Here is a 17004-nt window from a genome sequence, read left to right as displayed (position 1 = left end):
AATATGTAAATGAATTTAAAATAAATAAATTAAATTTACTTAATACAAAAGAATTGGGGTTACAAACAAGCCTAGAAAAAAAAAAACAAATATATGGTCACTAATAGAATTCAGAATGCGCCTAATACTGGAACTTTGGTCATTCGGGATCAAATTTTTGAACTAGTCAGCAACTTAAGGTATATTTAGGATCAATCATCCTACCGGTAATCCTTTATGGTAGCCAAACGTGGTCACTTACGTTATGGGACGAAAAGAAATTGAGGCTTTTCGAAAATAAAGTTGTTCGTAAAATCATCGGGTGCAAAATGCGATGAGGAAACGGGTGAATGGAGAAAACCCCCATAACGTAGAAGTACACCGACTGTACAACAAAACCGGACATCATTAACGTCGTAAAATCACGCCGATTAAGATGGGCTGGTCACGTGGCGTGCATGGGGATGGATCGAATGACGCATAAAATACTGGTCGGTGTACCGAACGGGAAAAGACCACTGGGTAGACCGAGACGTAGATGGGAGGACAATATTATTTCGGGATCTTAAAGAAATGGGCTACGAAGACCGCGAATGGACGGGGTTGCGCTCAGGGACGGGAACACTGGCGGGATTTGGTATTCGTGGCAATGAATTTTTGAGTTACTAATGACAATTAATAGTAATAATAATAATAAATGAATTTACTATTGAATCTAGGCACAGCCATTCACCTAAATATTATCTGATTACGTAGTATTAAACGTTTAGATGGTGAAAGAAGTCGTTACGTCTTACCTGTATCACGTTTACAATCAAAATAAGATGTGTTGTATGTACGAGTCACTTCTCCTCTTCTAATGAGCTCGGCTAGATACTCGGGGATGTTTTTCTATGTGTACTTCATAGAGGTCTTTCCCGGAATTCGTCGAGGAATAGAAACATAGTCAACGTTTGACTTTAACCTTCACCTTCGCACTACTGTCTTTCTTTCTATATACATTAAAATCGTTATGGATTATTATCACACATAAAACTAACAAGTAAATACGTATGTTATAAAATAAAATGTTACAAATAAGAAAACATAGTATGAGAATGTATAGAATGTTACTTTTTTGTTGATGTATTATTTTATATTTTTAAAGATAAACATTTTCATTTATTTCTCTGTGTCTTTATAATGATTCGTTGATTGAAATTATTTTAAAAAATAATTATCAAATGTAACAATTTTATAAATGTGAGATAAGAATAATTGAAAAAAAAAATGTGAATTGAACGATTAATATTACCAGCAAAACAATTGCAAAGGTATTTCAAAATGTAGAACTTGGAACAGGATCGAATGATGTTTATAGTTTCTGAAAAACGATTTGGTTGAACATGCTAGAGGATAATAGATGGTTACAGAAAGACAATTGGATATTTTAACATATTTTTTACTAGTCTCTAATATCTACCAGCAGTCAGTTCATGTCGACTAAACTATTGTAATTTTCTCAATTGCAGGATTGAAGTGCGGTCATCCTGCAGTGCCGATGAACGCCAAAGTGTCACTGTCCGAAGAATCCTTGACAGTAGGCACTATAGCAAAATATACTTGTGATGCTGGATACGAATTATTTGGGTAAGTTTATTTAACAATTATTAATAAATAATTCAATGTTATAATTATTTATTAACACTATGCCGTCCGCTTGAGCGATAATTTCTGAATGGCACCAACGTGGAGCCACCGGACGTCATAGTGTTGATATATAAATTGTGTATTTGATTTTTAACATTTAATTTGTGAACTTAAATTTTGGTTTAGGTAGGTGCATCTGTTTTTTATTTTAATCAATCATCTTGCTACTAAAATAATATTTATGTTAATTGATTAATATATATATATATATATATATATATATATATTAATAATATATATATAATATATATATATTAATAAATATATATATTAATAAATATATATATAATATATATATATATATATATGAAACTTAAATATTATTTTTTTATAAACAAATGTTGATTTTTAGTTATATAATAAAATTAAACGCGTAAATATTAATTATTTTCCCAATACTCAACCCTTCGTTCAAACAATGTTTGTAAGTCATTAGAAAATAATTAACAAAACATACTTAAATATAATATTAATTATTTTTAATGTGTTATATTTTTATTAATATAATATTATATTAATTTTAGAAACTGTGATCTACAAGAACATCTTGTATATTTTGTATAAATAATTATTTAATAAAAAATTGATCGTAAAAAAATTCCACAACATTTTTATTCTATTATAAAATATTCAAATATTATTTTAATTTATTATTTATATACCAACTATCGAACAAAAAATTATTATTTTACGAAAACATTAAGCAAAAATTAATGATCCTACGAATAGAAATTTTGTGGAATATAAAATAAAATGATCGTAAAATAAAAAAAAAATAAAAATAAACTATAATTATTAGTTAGCAGTATGTTTTAAACTATTGCCAACACATTTTAAATCTATTCCATAAAAATGTTACGAATTTAAAGTAAACCGGAATAAAGAATAGTTAAGTGGTTCGTTAAAGTGCGTGATTAGGCTCGTTAAAATTTCTGTTCCCATTTCATTTATTTTCAGTTTAATTAGGTGGTACTGTCATGAACCCTTTACGATCGAATTCGTGGTAATTAGTCGACGAAAAGAAATATCAATAGCAACGCGTGTTACCTTTTTCAGATATTTAAACACACACGTCAAAACTAATTAACTTTTTTATAATCAATTTTTTTTCTAAACAAAAGCAAAATCCTCGAAAAATCATCAACAATAACAATAAGAACAAACCAATCATCAACGTTTCATTTTCAAATAATAACTTGTTCGATTTTACGAGTTTAAACCAAGAACACAATTCGATATAAAAAAAAAAAAAAGAAAAAACCTTTTTCTAGCCTTGCAGGAAATAATTTCGATTAAGGCTCGTTTTTCTGACGATAATAAAGAAATTATGAGAAAAACAAGAAAAATGAAACAACACTAGATTGGATGATTTAAAAATTGTATCATTTTCTTTTTTATTTACGATAAAATGTTTGTTTGTTTTTTTTTTTTTTTTTTTTTTAATTATCACCTAGCATATATCAAAATAGTGTTCTCATTTTCTCGGATGAATGCCGAACGTTCCTGTTAACGTTTTACCGTTAGAGTTTTAGCTCATGCTAATAATTCCTTTTCATTCGTGGAAGGTTCACGAGTGAAGGTAAACGCCTTTGCATGTATCGACAAGTCAAATTTGCCGTTTTATTCTGAAGTGTCATCGTGTAGGAATTTTTTAAATGAGTATTCTGTTATTTTTTTTTCTTAACCTATTCACAAGAGGAGTACACGTAATCCGAGTCATGTTTGAGTACAAATGGGTTTCTTTCCTTAGTAGAAAAATAAAATAATCTTATTCATATCTAAATACACTCACAAACACGATTACGTTAATTAGAATAACTTTTTTTTTTATTTTCAGTCAAATTGTTTCTTTACGTAAGTCAAATTTTAAATCAATAAAAAATAAATAATTAATAATAATAAATAATAATAAATAAATTAGTAAAAGAGCCTCGTAAAAGAGCCTAGTAAACGAGCCCCGTAAAAGAGCCTCGTAAACGAGCCCCGTAAAAGAGCCTAGTAAAAGAGCCTAGTAAAAGAGCCTAGTAAAAGAGCCTAGTAAAAGAGCCTAGTAAAAGAGCCTAGTAAACGAGCCCCGTAAAAGAGCCTAGTAAACGAGCCCCGTAAAAGAGCCCCGTAAAAGAGCCTAGTAAACGAGCCCCGTAAAAGAGCCTCGTAAAAGGGCCTCGTAAAAGAGCCCGTTAGAGTTTTACTTTTAATACGTGTGATCTTCATACATGTTTTTATTTTTTATTTCTTTGTCACATTTTTATTTCTTTTTCCTCTCTCTCTGGTAAAAGATAAATTAGAAAATAAACTGCAAACCTATTTAAAAGAATTTTGCACACCTGCTTACAACCTGTACTAGACGTTTAGTTACATGTGGTGTTTCAAACGCAACCCCAGATGTTGTATTTCCAATTGACTCTATCCTAAAAAAAAAAAAAATTCGAGACTAAACTTCGTTTAATTTATCTCGTTTGTGTTTTTTTTTCATCTTTTTTTACAATTAATTAGAACTTAAGAAAACTATATAAACTGAATATCTCGTTTTATAGTAATAGTTTTTAGACCACTTCAAATGCAACTGGATTAGTCTGGAATGCAGAAATGTTACTAGTACTACTACTACTACTACTACTACTACTACTACACTGTAATACTTGTTTTTTTATGTAAAAAAAAAATAACAAAAAATTGCAACTCGTCGTGACAAACTACAATTTATCTAACAGTAATTTTATCTAATATAATTTTTAATATTTTTTTTCTATTACACTTCCTTCAATTTTATTTTATTAATAATAAATCTTTATCTTTCTTTTTTTATTGTATATTATATTATTATTGTATAGTATATTTTTAAGTTATTTAATATTTATTATATATTATATTTTTAGGTTATAATATTTATCATATTTATTTTGATTATTATATATTATTATTATTGTTATTATATATTTTTTATATTTTTTATATTTCTTGTATTTTATTGAATTTTTCTTCAATTTGACAATTAAAGCCCCATTTTCATATTTCGTGTGAAAAACATCGATTGATTTATTTCATTTTCTTTTATTTGAATTTAATTTTTGTTTTTTTTTTTCAGAACCAACACGCTTACTTGTGGCAATAAAGGAAAATGGCAAGGTGATTTGCCATTTTGCGGTGAGTGAAATTAAAATTCAATCATTTCAATAATTATTGTCATTCCTTTAACGTACACGCTCGAGATTTCGAGTTGCAAACCAACTTTCTCTCTCTTGACGACTATCGACGTCAAAAGTCAAAGACTCGTAAATAAGAAGAAGAAGAAGAAGAAGAAGAAGAAGAAGCAGCTTGTTATTGGATAAGAGGAAGGGTAGGGGGAATAGGGGGAAGGTCATCGTACCCTTTCAAAAGAACCCACACACAGTATTTTAGATCGAAGAAAACGAAATCGAATTTCGCCCATCTTAAAATGCCAATCTGACGTACTCTCCCTTCTTTTAGTTACTTTCGCTGTTACTTTTTCTTTCTTTTTACCTTTTTTGTGTTTTTTTATGTTGGTTTTTTTTTTTTTTTTTTATTTACATAGAAAGCGTTTTCGATTATTATTTCATTGGTCAAACTTTTGAGAAACTTTATCAGAAATTTTTATTCAATTAATTAAATCAAGTTCTTTGAAAAGTTTTACCAATCTTTCATAATTTTATTAAATAATTAATAAATTCAATAATTTTTATTAAATTTATTGATTCAATTTAATTGTGAAAATGTTTATTTAAAAATAAAAATTAATAAATGTTAGATTAATTATGATTATCACAGTGTGATTATTATTATTATTATTATTAATTTAAATTGGAATTATTGCTTATTGTAATTTGAATAATTGTACAATAAAAAAATTTTTGTTTTAAAAATGAAATATATTCTGTGGAAAATAAACAAAAATTAAAATACAAATATATAAATAAATAGAAATATATAATATAATATAAATATAATAATCTACATTATAATAAAATATAAATAATAAATATTTAACAAAAATCAAGTAGTCGTGGTAGGTCAGTGAGTAGGGCACCCAGCTAGCAAACCTGGTAGCGTAAGATCGAATCCCGCCGGTTGCGACAAAAATATATAATTATAAAATTATTTTTTAATATTATTATAATAAATTATAAATATTTAAAAAAATAATATTATATATAATTTAAGTATATAAAAATAAATATAAATTAATATTAATATAATATAATAATTTCATAAAAAAATAATATTATAATTTAAGTATATAAACAAATATAAATGTATAATAATTATAAAAAAATAATATTAGAATTTAAATATATAAATATAAATTAATATTATAGTATTAAATAATATAATATTAATAAATAAAAATATAATAATATAAATAAATATAATATAAATAATAAATATTAATAAATAAATAGAAAAATAATATATAATATATAAATATATACTTTCTGTAGCAAATAAAATTGAAAACAACTTGACCTAATTAAGGTGTTAGGTTCGATTTAAAAAAAGAACAAAATTTTTAGTATATAATACATATTTTTGAATAAACTATTCTCTGTAGTTTTTTTTTATTTAAATATATTTTTTTCTTCTCTCTTTATTTTAATTTTCTTAAAATCATTCGTGTCATGCGAAAAAAAATACTTCCGGTTTACCACGAGACTTTCCCTTCGGTATATAAAAAAGAGATATCGAGATTATACTTACTCAGAATTAGTAATCATTATTGTTTCGTCATAAGTTATTTTTAAACTCAATGTAAATTAATTCAATCATTTTGTATTATTTATAAACATTTCAAATGAATTAACTAACAATTTTAATTTGTTTTTGTTTTTTTTTATTGAGGTGATTTGATATCACTTAAAATAATTAATTGCAATCATTAATTCAGAAATTCTTTGTTTTTTATTTGCTTTTTAATTCTAATTATAAATAAATTGAACAAAATTCTATTGAGTTTTCATTATTATCCATAAAAGGTTAAATAATGGTGTTCAGAAAAATTGTTGAGAACGCGGAAATGTCATGAAAATGAAAACACCGTTAAATTCTAACTATCCGATATGATGAAATTTCCTTTCGTCAAGTATCCAACTAATTGTCGTCTCGTTATTACCAAATGCATCCTGTCTAAGTAACAAGGAACTCCTATTAATCAGTCTACAACACTTTTAGCGTTAGAAACCATTAAGAAAAAAAGAAACTATTGAATGGATAATTAAAGAAACATTTCAATATAAACTAACCATTACTTTAATTTAAGATTGAATAAGAAATAAAAATAATTAATTATAAAATGTTACTATTTATTAATATATTTATAATTATATTTAATGTATTTATATGAATATAAATAATTCATGAATTATTGAATAAATTAATTGAATGAATATTAATAATTCAAATATAAATTATAATATCGTATTCAATAATATTATTTGACAAAAATTATATTAATATTAATTTATAGAAACATATTTTAAATGTTAGTATACAGAAAGAATAAATGAAAAAGAAACAAATCAATCTAATAAACTTAATTCATAAATTTCATGATGAATTATTTAATCAGGTACAAACGTAGCATTTCGAAAACCAGCAAATCAATCAACAACTGTCAGAGGTGGAAACGCAGGACATGGAAACGATGGTGATCATAGTACAGAACACGATGGTAAAAGATGTACAGAGACCTTGAGTGAACATAGTCCTTGGTGGAGAGTTGATTTACTTAAATCATACTCAGTTAAAGTGGTCAGAGTTACAACAAGAGGTTGTTGTGGTAAATATTTTGTTAATTACTGATCAATATTTCATTTATTCACTTTCATTGCTAATTAATCGAAGAAATCTTTGATATTTAATTGTTAAGGTCATCAACCTCTTCAGGATATTGAAATTAGAGTTGGTAATAGCAGTACAGAATTACAACGTAATCCTCTTTGTGCATGGTTTCCTGGTACAATTGGTAAGTAACTATAATACCAATAGGTTTTTCTATTCAAAATGTTGTAATGTATGCTTTCGATTCTTCAATATACACTTGTATACATATATATATACCGGACACAACATGTGAACGTTCTCACATGTTGGGAATATCTCGAACGAGAAGGAAATGTTCGACGTTACTAACAATAGACTGAAATTATGAAAGAGAATCTTACCAGTGAAAGATAAAAAAAAAAGATATTTGAAACGTTTATTTTGAAAGTGAAAATATTATGTATCCATTTTCCAAAAACAAATTGGGTTTATCTATCTTGAAAGTTGAATTGAAATGCATTTGATACTTTTAGAAACTTAAAATTAATTTGAAAGTTGTGTAAATGCAATGATAGTCATCAAAAATATATTATTTATTCAATAATGTTAATTATGGTAATTAAGATGCATTTGATACTTTTAGAAACCCAAAAATATTCTATTAAATCATTTGTTATTTATATTTTTAAATTTAATCTAACTTAAACCATTCAGGAGAGTACACACACATACAATATTTTGATTTGAATATGAATGAACTTATGAAACTTTTAAAATAAACATCACATTTAAGGACTATAGTTATTTTTTGTGTTTGTATTTTATTTTATTTTATTAAATTAGTTTCTTGAAATGATAAAAATTCCACCTAATCGATAATTACAGAGGAAGGTATTACGAAGACGTTTGTCTGTGCCAGAGCTTTGGTTGGTCAATACGTTTTTTTGCAACTTGTTGGAGTAGAAGGAAGTTTGAGTTTATGTGAAGTTGAAGTTTTTGCCACTGATGGTAAGTTAATAATAATAATAATAATAATAATAATAATAATAATAATAAACAATTCTGCTATAACAATTCAAATAACAAAAACAATATTACTACCAAATCATATTTCAAAAGAAATTAATTTTTATTTTAATTTCCATTTAATCATTCCTTCCATTATATAATTCAATTAAATTATGTTTTGATTTTACAACAAAATTATATTGCAAAAGAAATTTAATTTTTATTTTTATTTTCATTTAAACATTCTACAATTTATATAATTCAATTAAATTATTATTTTGTCAATTATATTTTGATAAATTTTGAAAAACATGACAGAAAATATTGAAACATATTTGTGTTTTTCTATTTAATTTCATTAAATATTCATCATAATATTATCTCAATGTTATGTTATATTTTTTTTTGTACTTTTCCCATTTGTAGAATTCTCAATAGACAGGTGTGCAAGTGCTGGAACACCTGCTGACGCAGATCTAGCAGCATTTAATTCAACCTGTTACGAATTCGTAGTAAAGAAAGGTGGATCATTTCAAGAAGCAAGAACTTATTGTCGTGCACGTGGTGGTGACCTGGTTCATGGTTTTCAAGTGAATATTAAATATATTTTCTATTTATGATGAAATATAACATATTTTTATAACATTTTAATCTAAATTTGTAATCAATTTTTTTACATACAGGGTGTCTCACCGATATTTATTCTAAACAATTTAGAAAGGCGTAAAGAAAAATTGAAAACACAATTGGTATGGATTGGTGCTCAGAAAGAACCATTGATAACTGCTAGAACTTGGCGATGGGTTGACGGTAAGAATTTTTATTTATTCTATCTTACAATATACAGGTAACCCCCTCCTATAACACGGTAGATAAGTTCCTAAGAAATGCTGTGTTGTGTGAAACTGTGTTGTATGAAACTCAGAACAATGAGCTAAAAACTTTTGTTTTCAATGCCATGAAGATGAAAAGAAATACTTTCTGCAACATTGTATCTTTAAGATGACAAGCCTTGCCTTAGCTGTAGAAGTACAGTGTTGTACAAAGGTTTTTTCATCAAAAATATACTTAATATATATCAAAATATAGTTATTTTCATTAAAAATATATTTAGCAAAAATATGAAAAAGAAAAACATGATAGATAAATAACAAAACTATTTAAAAAAAAAAAAAACTTCTTGCAACTATCTTCCTATATTTATCATTTTCTTTTCTTTTTTTTTCCTATTTCATTTCCCTTAACCTCCCTCCCACCCTCAAATAAATCGCCACATTTTTTCCCTTCTCACGATTAAATATACAAGAAAAGAATAACGTTCGTGAGAATCGGAACACTGGGTGAGTGGGTGGTTGGAGAAAGGGAGAGGGAAGGAAATCAAAGTTGAGTAATCGAAAGAGTTGAAGATAGGAATCTTCCGTAGCCGATCGATTCGACAGGTTGATTATCGAACAATTATGTGTTACCTGAGAATTCAGGTATTTTTTTTTTGTTTCGTTATCATCTAGTTACGTGACTAGTTTTAAATATCGTTAGAGAAAATTGTACGATTAGCTGATAGAATAATAATCATTGTCAATCTACCTGACAGGTGATTAGTATCAGGTATCTGTCATAAAAAAAAACAAACGTGAAAGTAATTTTATTAAATAATCTGACGAAATGAATCCTTAACGAACCAAATGACACCATATAAAGTTGCTATGACACTTTTACTTATTGTATTCAATGCCAACACTGTATATGGTGGCAAAAAAAAGTTATTTTATTATTTTTATCATACCTATTATCGTGCAAAGGGTTAAATTGCATTTTAACAATTTATAAATATAGTTTAAATAATATTATTATTATTATTATTATATTTAATTAAACGAATTTCTTCCATATTTAAAATTGTCTCTTAATTTTTAAATTAAAGTAAATTATAAATAAAATATTTTTTAAATCCATTGCTAATTGTTCTGTGAACAAAATAAAAATATAATTCGAATTACGATTGGTTTAAATTTCATTAGAATTTGTAAACTTCATAAAATTTTGAAATATTATACTTCTGAATCAATTACAAAGTTTAAAAGTAGAAATTGTTTGTTAAAAAATAAAAAAATACATTAAAGTATCAAAGCACATTGCTAAAATTAGAATGCACAGTACGAAAATAAACTCTCGTTTGAAATTTGAGTGACAAAACTTGAAACTTGGAATAATTATTTATGAAACGAACGTGTATAAAATATGACGAATGTTTATTATTATTATTATTATTATTATTATTATTATTATTATTATTATTATTATTATTTCAGGTGAAGTCGTGCAAAGACCGTCTTGGGGAAAGGATCAACCGAATAATTACAACGGTGAACAAAACTGCGTTGTACTGGACGGTGGTCGTGGTTGGCTTTGGAATGACGTTGGTTGTAACCTTGACTACCTTCACTGGATTTGTCAAAGCAGTAAGAGTCCAAACAATATATATATATATATATATATATATATATATATATATATATATATATATTATTATTTTTTCATCTTTATACTTTCCATTTCGATAGAAGAATAATTTCTACCTTGTACAATAATTTTTATCTTCTTCTTTCCATTTTAGGACCACCACTTTGCGGTAGTCCAGAAAAATTAGAAAATACAACGATAATTGGTACAAAAAGGATAATAGGATCAACTATAGAATATGAGTGTCCTGAAGGTCACATGCTTATTGGTTCAAAGACACGTATTTGTGAATCCAGTGGATTTTGGAGCACCACACCTCCTACTTGCAAATGTAAACTGTCTTTCGAAATAAAATAAAATTAAAGGAATCACATATTATAGAATTAAAGTCACGTAAGAGAGAGTTAGTGTTTCACGTTTGTAATTTTTTGTTCAGTCGTTGATTGTGGCCCCTTACCTGAGCTTGACAACGGTGTGATCACGTTGTTAGAAAGCAGAACGACGCATGGTGCATTGGCCGATTATACTTGCAACGAGAATTATACGCTTGTTGGTGACACCAGAAGACGATGTGGTGACGGGGGTATTTGGAGCGGACATAAACCACAATGTTTATGTGAGTTGAATTTTTCTTTTTCAAATTATTGTCAAGGAATTACAACGAATGAATTTGTTAAACAAAATTCTAGTCGATTGGTGTCCAGAACCACCAGAAGTTAACGGTGGATTGGTCACAATGACCGGAAGAAGAGCCGGTTCTATTGCAAGTTATTCCTGTCAAAATGGATTTATTTTATTTGGTGACAACGTAAGTTACAAAATTACATTTTTTATTTATATTTTATCTTTTTATTTCAACCCTTATCGGTCTCTAGTTTTTCATACGTGATTTTCATTAAAATTGTGTAACTAATTTCGTTAAAATATAGTTTTTCAATTGACTAGTTATCACCTACCACGTGACGTTCAATGGCAGCCACATTTAGTCACGTGATAGATGACTTATGACCGTTAAAGGGATTAATAATTTAATAAAACAATATTTTAAATCACTTTATATTATTTTAATTTGATCTTAAAGGTTTTAACTTGTGACATTGGTGGTGAATGGTCTGGCAAAGCACCTCAATGTCGTTTCGTTGATTGTGGAACACCCGCACAAATTGAATTTGGTAGTGTCAATCTTGTCAATGGTACTACAACTGTTGGAAGTTTAGCTGTTTATACCTGTCAAGATGATTATTGGTTGGTTGGTGAAGGTAAACACGAGTGTACCAAAGAAGGAAAATGGAGTCACGATACGCCATCATGCGAATGTAAGACTTTTTTTGATTAAATAAATAAACTGTTACGAAAAAAATAATAAACAAATTTCGATGATTACAACAAATATTAATTATAATATTAAATATATTATAAAATTAATTTTTGATTATTTTTACATGCATTATTTTGATATTTGTGGTAATGAACTTTCGAGTTCCCAAAATGCTAATCAATAATAATAATAATTTAATAATTTACAGTCATTATTAATTCATTATTATTATTATTATTTGTACAAATGATTTTTTTTTGCAAATAATATATTAAAACAAATGTTTACAGTAATAACGTGCGAGGAACCGGAAGTACCAAGTGGAAGTTACGTAATCGGTTACGATTTGAATGTTCATAGCGTGATAGAGTATCATTGCGAACCAGGTAACCTACTTCACGGAGAAGCAACGCATACTTGTGGCAAAGATGGCGAATGGACCGGGGAAGTACCTACTTGTGAATGTAAATTCATTTATTTATATGAAACAAAAACAAATAATTTTAAATTAGAGTTCATTTGCAAATAATTTTTCGTTTATTCGACAGACATCGATTGTGCCAAAGTTTTACCTGTACTTAACGGTGCAGTTGAATACGTAAATGGTACAACTCACCTTGGAAGTGAAATAACTTATGGTTGTACTAAGAATTATCGATTGAATGGGGTTTCTAGAAGATATTGTTTGGATAATGGACAATGGAGTGATGCTACACCAAAATGTGAAGGTAAATTATCAAATTATTCAATTTCAATATATTCTAATTTACGATTAATTAATTATAAGTGTGTGTATGCGTATGTATGTGTAAAGATCAGACAATAAATAATTGAAAGAATAGTCTAGTAATTCTAATATTAATTAATTGTATTAAACATGTATGCGTGAAGATAAAATGATTGAAGTTAAAGAACATTTATAAGAGTTTCGTAGTATAATAATACTATTTCTACCCATAATAACAAAAATATGAAAAAATAAATGATCTAATGATTATAATTTCATAGAAATCAGATGTCCCGAGCCAGTATTAGCAGAACATGGTATACTTTCTGTAACTGGTAACGATCGTATGTATGGTAGAACCTTGATACGTACTGGTACAGCTGAAAATTCAAATACCGGAGCAACTTCTTACAAGATTGGTGCATTAGCTAAATACAGATGTGAGAGGGGTTACAAAGTTGTTGGAGAACCACTGTCAACATGCGAGGATAATGGCAAATGGAGTGGTGAAGTTCCACAATGCGTTTGTAAGATATGAAACACAATATTATTATTCTATTCGATATACCCTAACTTTTCGTTTCAAGACATTTGATATTTCGTATTATACGTGACTATAGTTATATCTAACAAACAAGAAAAACTATGTTGAACAGTACATTGAAGATAAATGTAGTGTAAAAAGTTTTATCTTCTTTTTTTTTTCTTTTCTTTTTGTAGACGTAGACTGTGGAAAACCTGAACATATACAACACGGTCGATACACTTTAACATCAAATGCTACGTATTACGGTGCTGCAGCACTCTACGAATGCGATGGAAACTTTGAATTGGATGGTTTTGCTAGGAGATTATGTTTGGAGAATGCTACATGGAGTGGTACTACACCTGTTTGTCGAGGTAAATATAAATGTATACTTCAAATTCAATAAGGGTTTAATTTGTAATATTATATTGTCTAATATTGGTTATTAGCAATATAAATATACTTTAAATTGAATATTAGTATAATTGTTAATATTAGATTGCATTATATATATTAGATATATATATTATATTAAATATTAATATTATATTTTAGATTGCTTAATATTAGTTATTAACAATATAAATATATATCAAATTAAATACTAGTATAATTAGTAATATTAGATTATTTAATATTGGTTATTAATATTATAAATATATATTAAATTGAATATTAGTATAACTGGTAATATTAGATTACATTATATTAGATATTAATATTATATTTTAGATTGCTTAATATTGGTTATTACCAACATAAATATATTTCAAATTGAATACTAGTACAATTTGTAGTATTAGATTGCACTATATTAGATATATATTATATTAAATATTAATATTATATTAAATACTTTAATATTGGTTATTAACACTATAAATATACTTCAAATTGTATACAAGCATAACTAGTAATATTAGATTATTTAATAATAATTATTACCAACATAACTATATATCAAATTAAACAAGAATATAATTATTAACATTAGATTATTTAATATTACAATAAATATTTGATTCTTTTTTTTATTTTTGATATAGAAATCAGATGTAAGGATCCAGAAAAAGGTGGTGTATTATCAACACAAGTATCAACTCATAGCGTTGGTGGTGTTGCTCATTACAGTTGTCCAAAAGGTTTTTACATGGAAGGTAACGAGACAAGATTTTGTTTGCAAAATGGAACTTGGAGTGATACCACTCCTGCTTGTTTTTGTAAGTACATTCAATCCAATTACATCAACAAACAGAACATTTAATCTTCTTCATCTTCACAATTATAATTATTTTTAAACCTGAATATGTTTGTTTGTTTAGCTATTGATTGTAAACATCCAGGATCAATTGAAAATGGTAGAGTTATAGTTGTAAATGGTTCAACTACTTATGGTGGTGCAGCTGAGTATCATTGTCTTCCTCAATTCGAAAGAATAGGACCTTTCCTCAGGAAATGTTTGGATACAGGTTATTGGAGTGGGGATGAACCTAAATGCGAACGTACGTTTGTTTTTCTAATTATCATAAAATAAACTATTACTCATTTAATTATAAATTATATCAATAAATTTATAGTAATGACGAATGAAGTTGCTGAAGCTCAAGGAGTTGGTACAAGTGTTGGTATTGGAGCTGCAGTGATCATTTTCATCCTAATCATCTTAGGACTGGTATACTTAAGACTGTAAGTTTCATTTAGTAATCAAAACAATTATTTAATTAAACATTTGAAATAAATATAAATAATTATATTACAGACGAAAAGCTACACCTGTAAAAAATACAGAAAATGTTCAAGCAGCTGAAAGAAAGGAGGATCAAAATGCAGCTGTTATGTCATACGCAACCTTGAACGATGGGACACCTAATACAATGTATGAAAATGTACCGGAAGATGGTCTTTATGATAATCCCTATAGCATAAGTGGTAGTATGTATGGGTAAGTACAACTTTTAATATTTTTTACATAACAATTTTCTTTAAATGTTAATAATAATTATAATAATATTACAGATACGGAAATACCCGAAGAGTTTATGGTAGATCGGGTCATTACGAAGCTGAACCAATATCCAATAGAAATGGCATAACTATCAATGGTGTTTCTGTACGATAGTTATGTTAAATTTAAATATATGCTATTTGTATATTGTTTTTTTTTTTTATTTCTGAAGAAAAATCTTTCTCGAGATGCTTTTCTTCTTCTTCTTCTACTTCTTCTTTTACTTTATTTTTATTTTTTTTTTATTTCAAGGCTACGCTACCTTCAAATGTACAGGATTTAATTATTATGGTACGTGAAAGTTAATTATAAACGGTCCCGTTTACGCATTATTTATAATAATATACGTGTAAATAAACAACACAATTGTTTAGATTTAAGAAACGTTCGATGATTGGATCATACGATTGATAAAAATGATATTATATATGGAGGCAGATTTTTGTTTGTTTTTTTTTTTAAATTATCAAAGATGAACATCGAACGTTCGAATCGATTTGAATGTTTAAAGTAATTAAAAAAATAAATAAATAAAAAAGAAGATAAGTTTGATGGTTGGTTGTGTTGATTAAAACACATCGATTAGATTACTTGTATGATTCTGTATATAGAATGTTTTGATTATATATTATAATATAATTCATTGTTTTTTCTTTTTAGAATTTAAGCGACACGTTGTGTAGTATATATATATATATACTTATATACATATGTCGATATTAATTTTTTTTTGTTTTTATTTTTATTTTTATTTCTTCGATCAAATGAGAATAAAGAGCAACACGAAAGTTTGTTTGAAAATAACCTAAACAAATTTGTTTTCATTCCAAAACATTTATCAAAAAATCCCCCAATTATGATTCAACAAAAAATATTAAAATGTGTATTAAAAAATGAAATATTAATTCATTTATGATATAAGATACATAGAAATTAGCCTGAATATTTATTTTTCATCATTTTCATTCATTTTTGTAATAAATATTTTAAATAAATAAGAAATATTATTATTAAACATATTTTGAAATAAATTTAAATGGAATTTGGTTCTATCTTTGTGCTGTAGGTTGCGCTAATTGTTCTCGATAGCGCTATATTTGATTTATTTTTTGAAATTCGTCATCTACAAAAAAAAAAAAAAGCAAGAAATTCTCGTGAATTTAATTTGGTATGAAAGTAAGAGTTTAAATTGGTAAACATGTACATTTATCAGAAACGATCATATCCAAATATGGTAATGAACTTTTCAGCGAGTCCGTACTTATTCCAAGTATGGTAAAACAGAATAACTTAAAGATCAGGACCGTAACTAATGATTTTGTACCCCCCTTTTTCATTTATATATTTCTATCAACAAATTTTAATTATAAAATCTTTATTTTAACCTCAAATCAAAATAATATTCTATATACTTGATTATTTTTATTTCAAAATGGGTTTACTTTTTTTTTAATTTATACAAAAAATTGTACAGTCATTTCAAAAATTCATTGATACTCTTAATCATTTAAAAT

The 17004-nt window shown here is 26.6% G+C and overlaps 1 protein-coding gene across 1 annotated transcript; it reads left to right on the top strand.

Moving 5' to 3' along the window:
- Nucleotides 1-443: 443 nt before the first annotated feature.
- On the top strand, nt 444-16979 carry fw (CUB and Sushi multiple domains furrowed). The gene is made up of 22 exons (XM_089176620.1): nt 444-501; nt 1491-1608; nt 4757-4815; nt 7253-7462; nt 7553-7648; nt 8332-8454; nt 8881-9044; nt 9138-9264; nt 10764-10913; nt 11069-11245; nt 11351-11530; nt 11604-11722; nt 11996-12230; nt 12523-12696; nt 12781-12960; nt 13241-13486; nt 13680-13859; nt 14532-14705; nt 14808-14987; nt 15063-15171; nt 15245-15427; nt 15502-16979. The coding sequence occupies exons 1-22, from the start codon at nt 444-446 to the stop codon at nt 15602-15604; spliced, it is 3345 nt and encodes a 1114-aa protein (XP_089032746.1). The 3' UTR covers nt 15605-16979.
- Nucleotides 16980-17004: the final 25 nt, after the last annotated feature.

Source organism: Polistes dominula, unplaced genomic scaffold (assembly GCF_049000335.1).
Source record: "Polistes dominula isolate Pdom_NZ unplaced genomic scaffold, Pdom_raw_medaka contig_80, whole genome shotgun sequence".
Classification (NCBI taxonomy): domain Eukaryota; kingdom Metazoa; phylum Arthropoda; class Insecta; order Hymenoptera; family Vespidae; genus Polistes; species Polistes dominula.
Note: the sequence above shows the minus strand (reverse complement) of the source record. Positions and strands in the feature narration are given on the sequence as shown.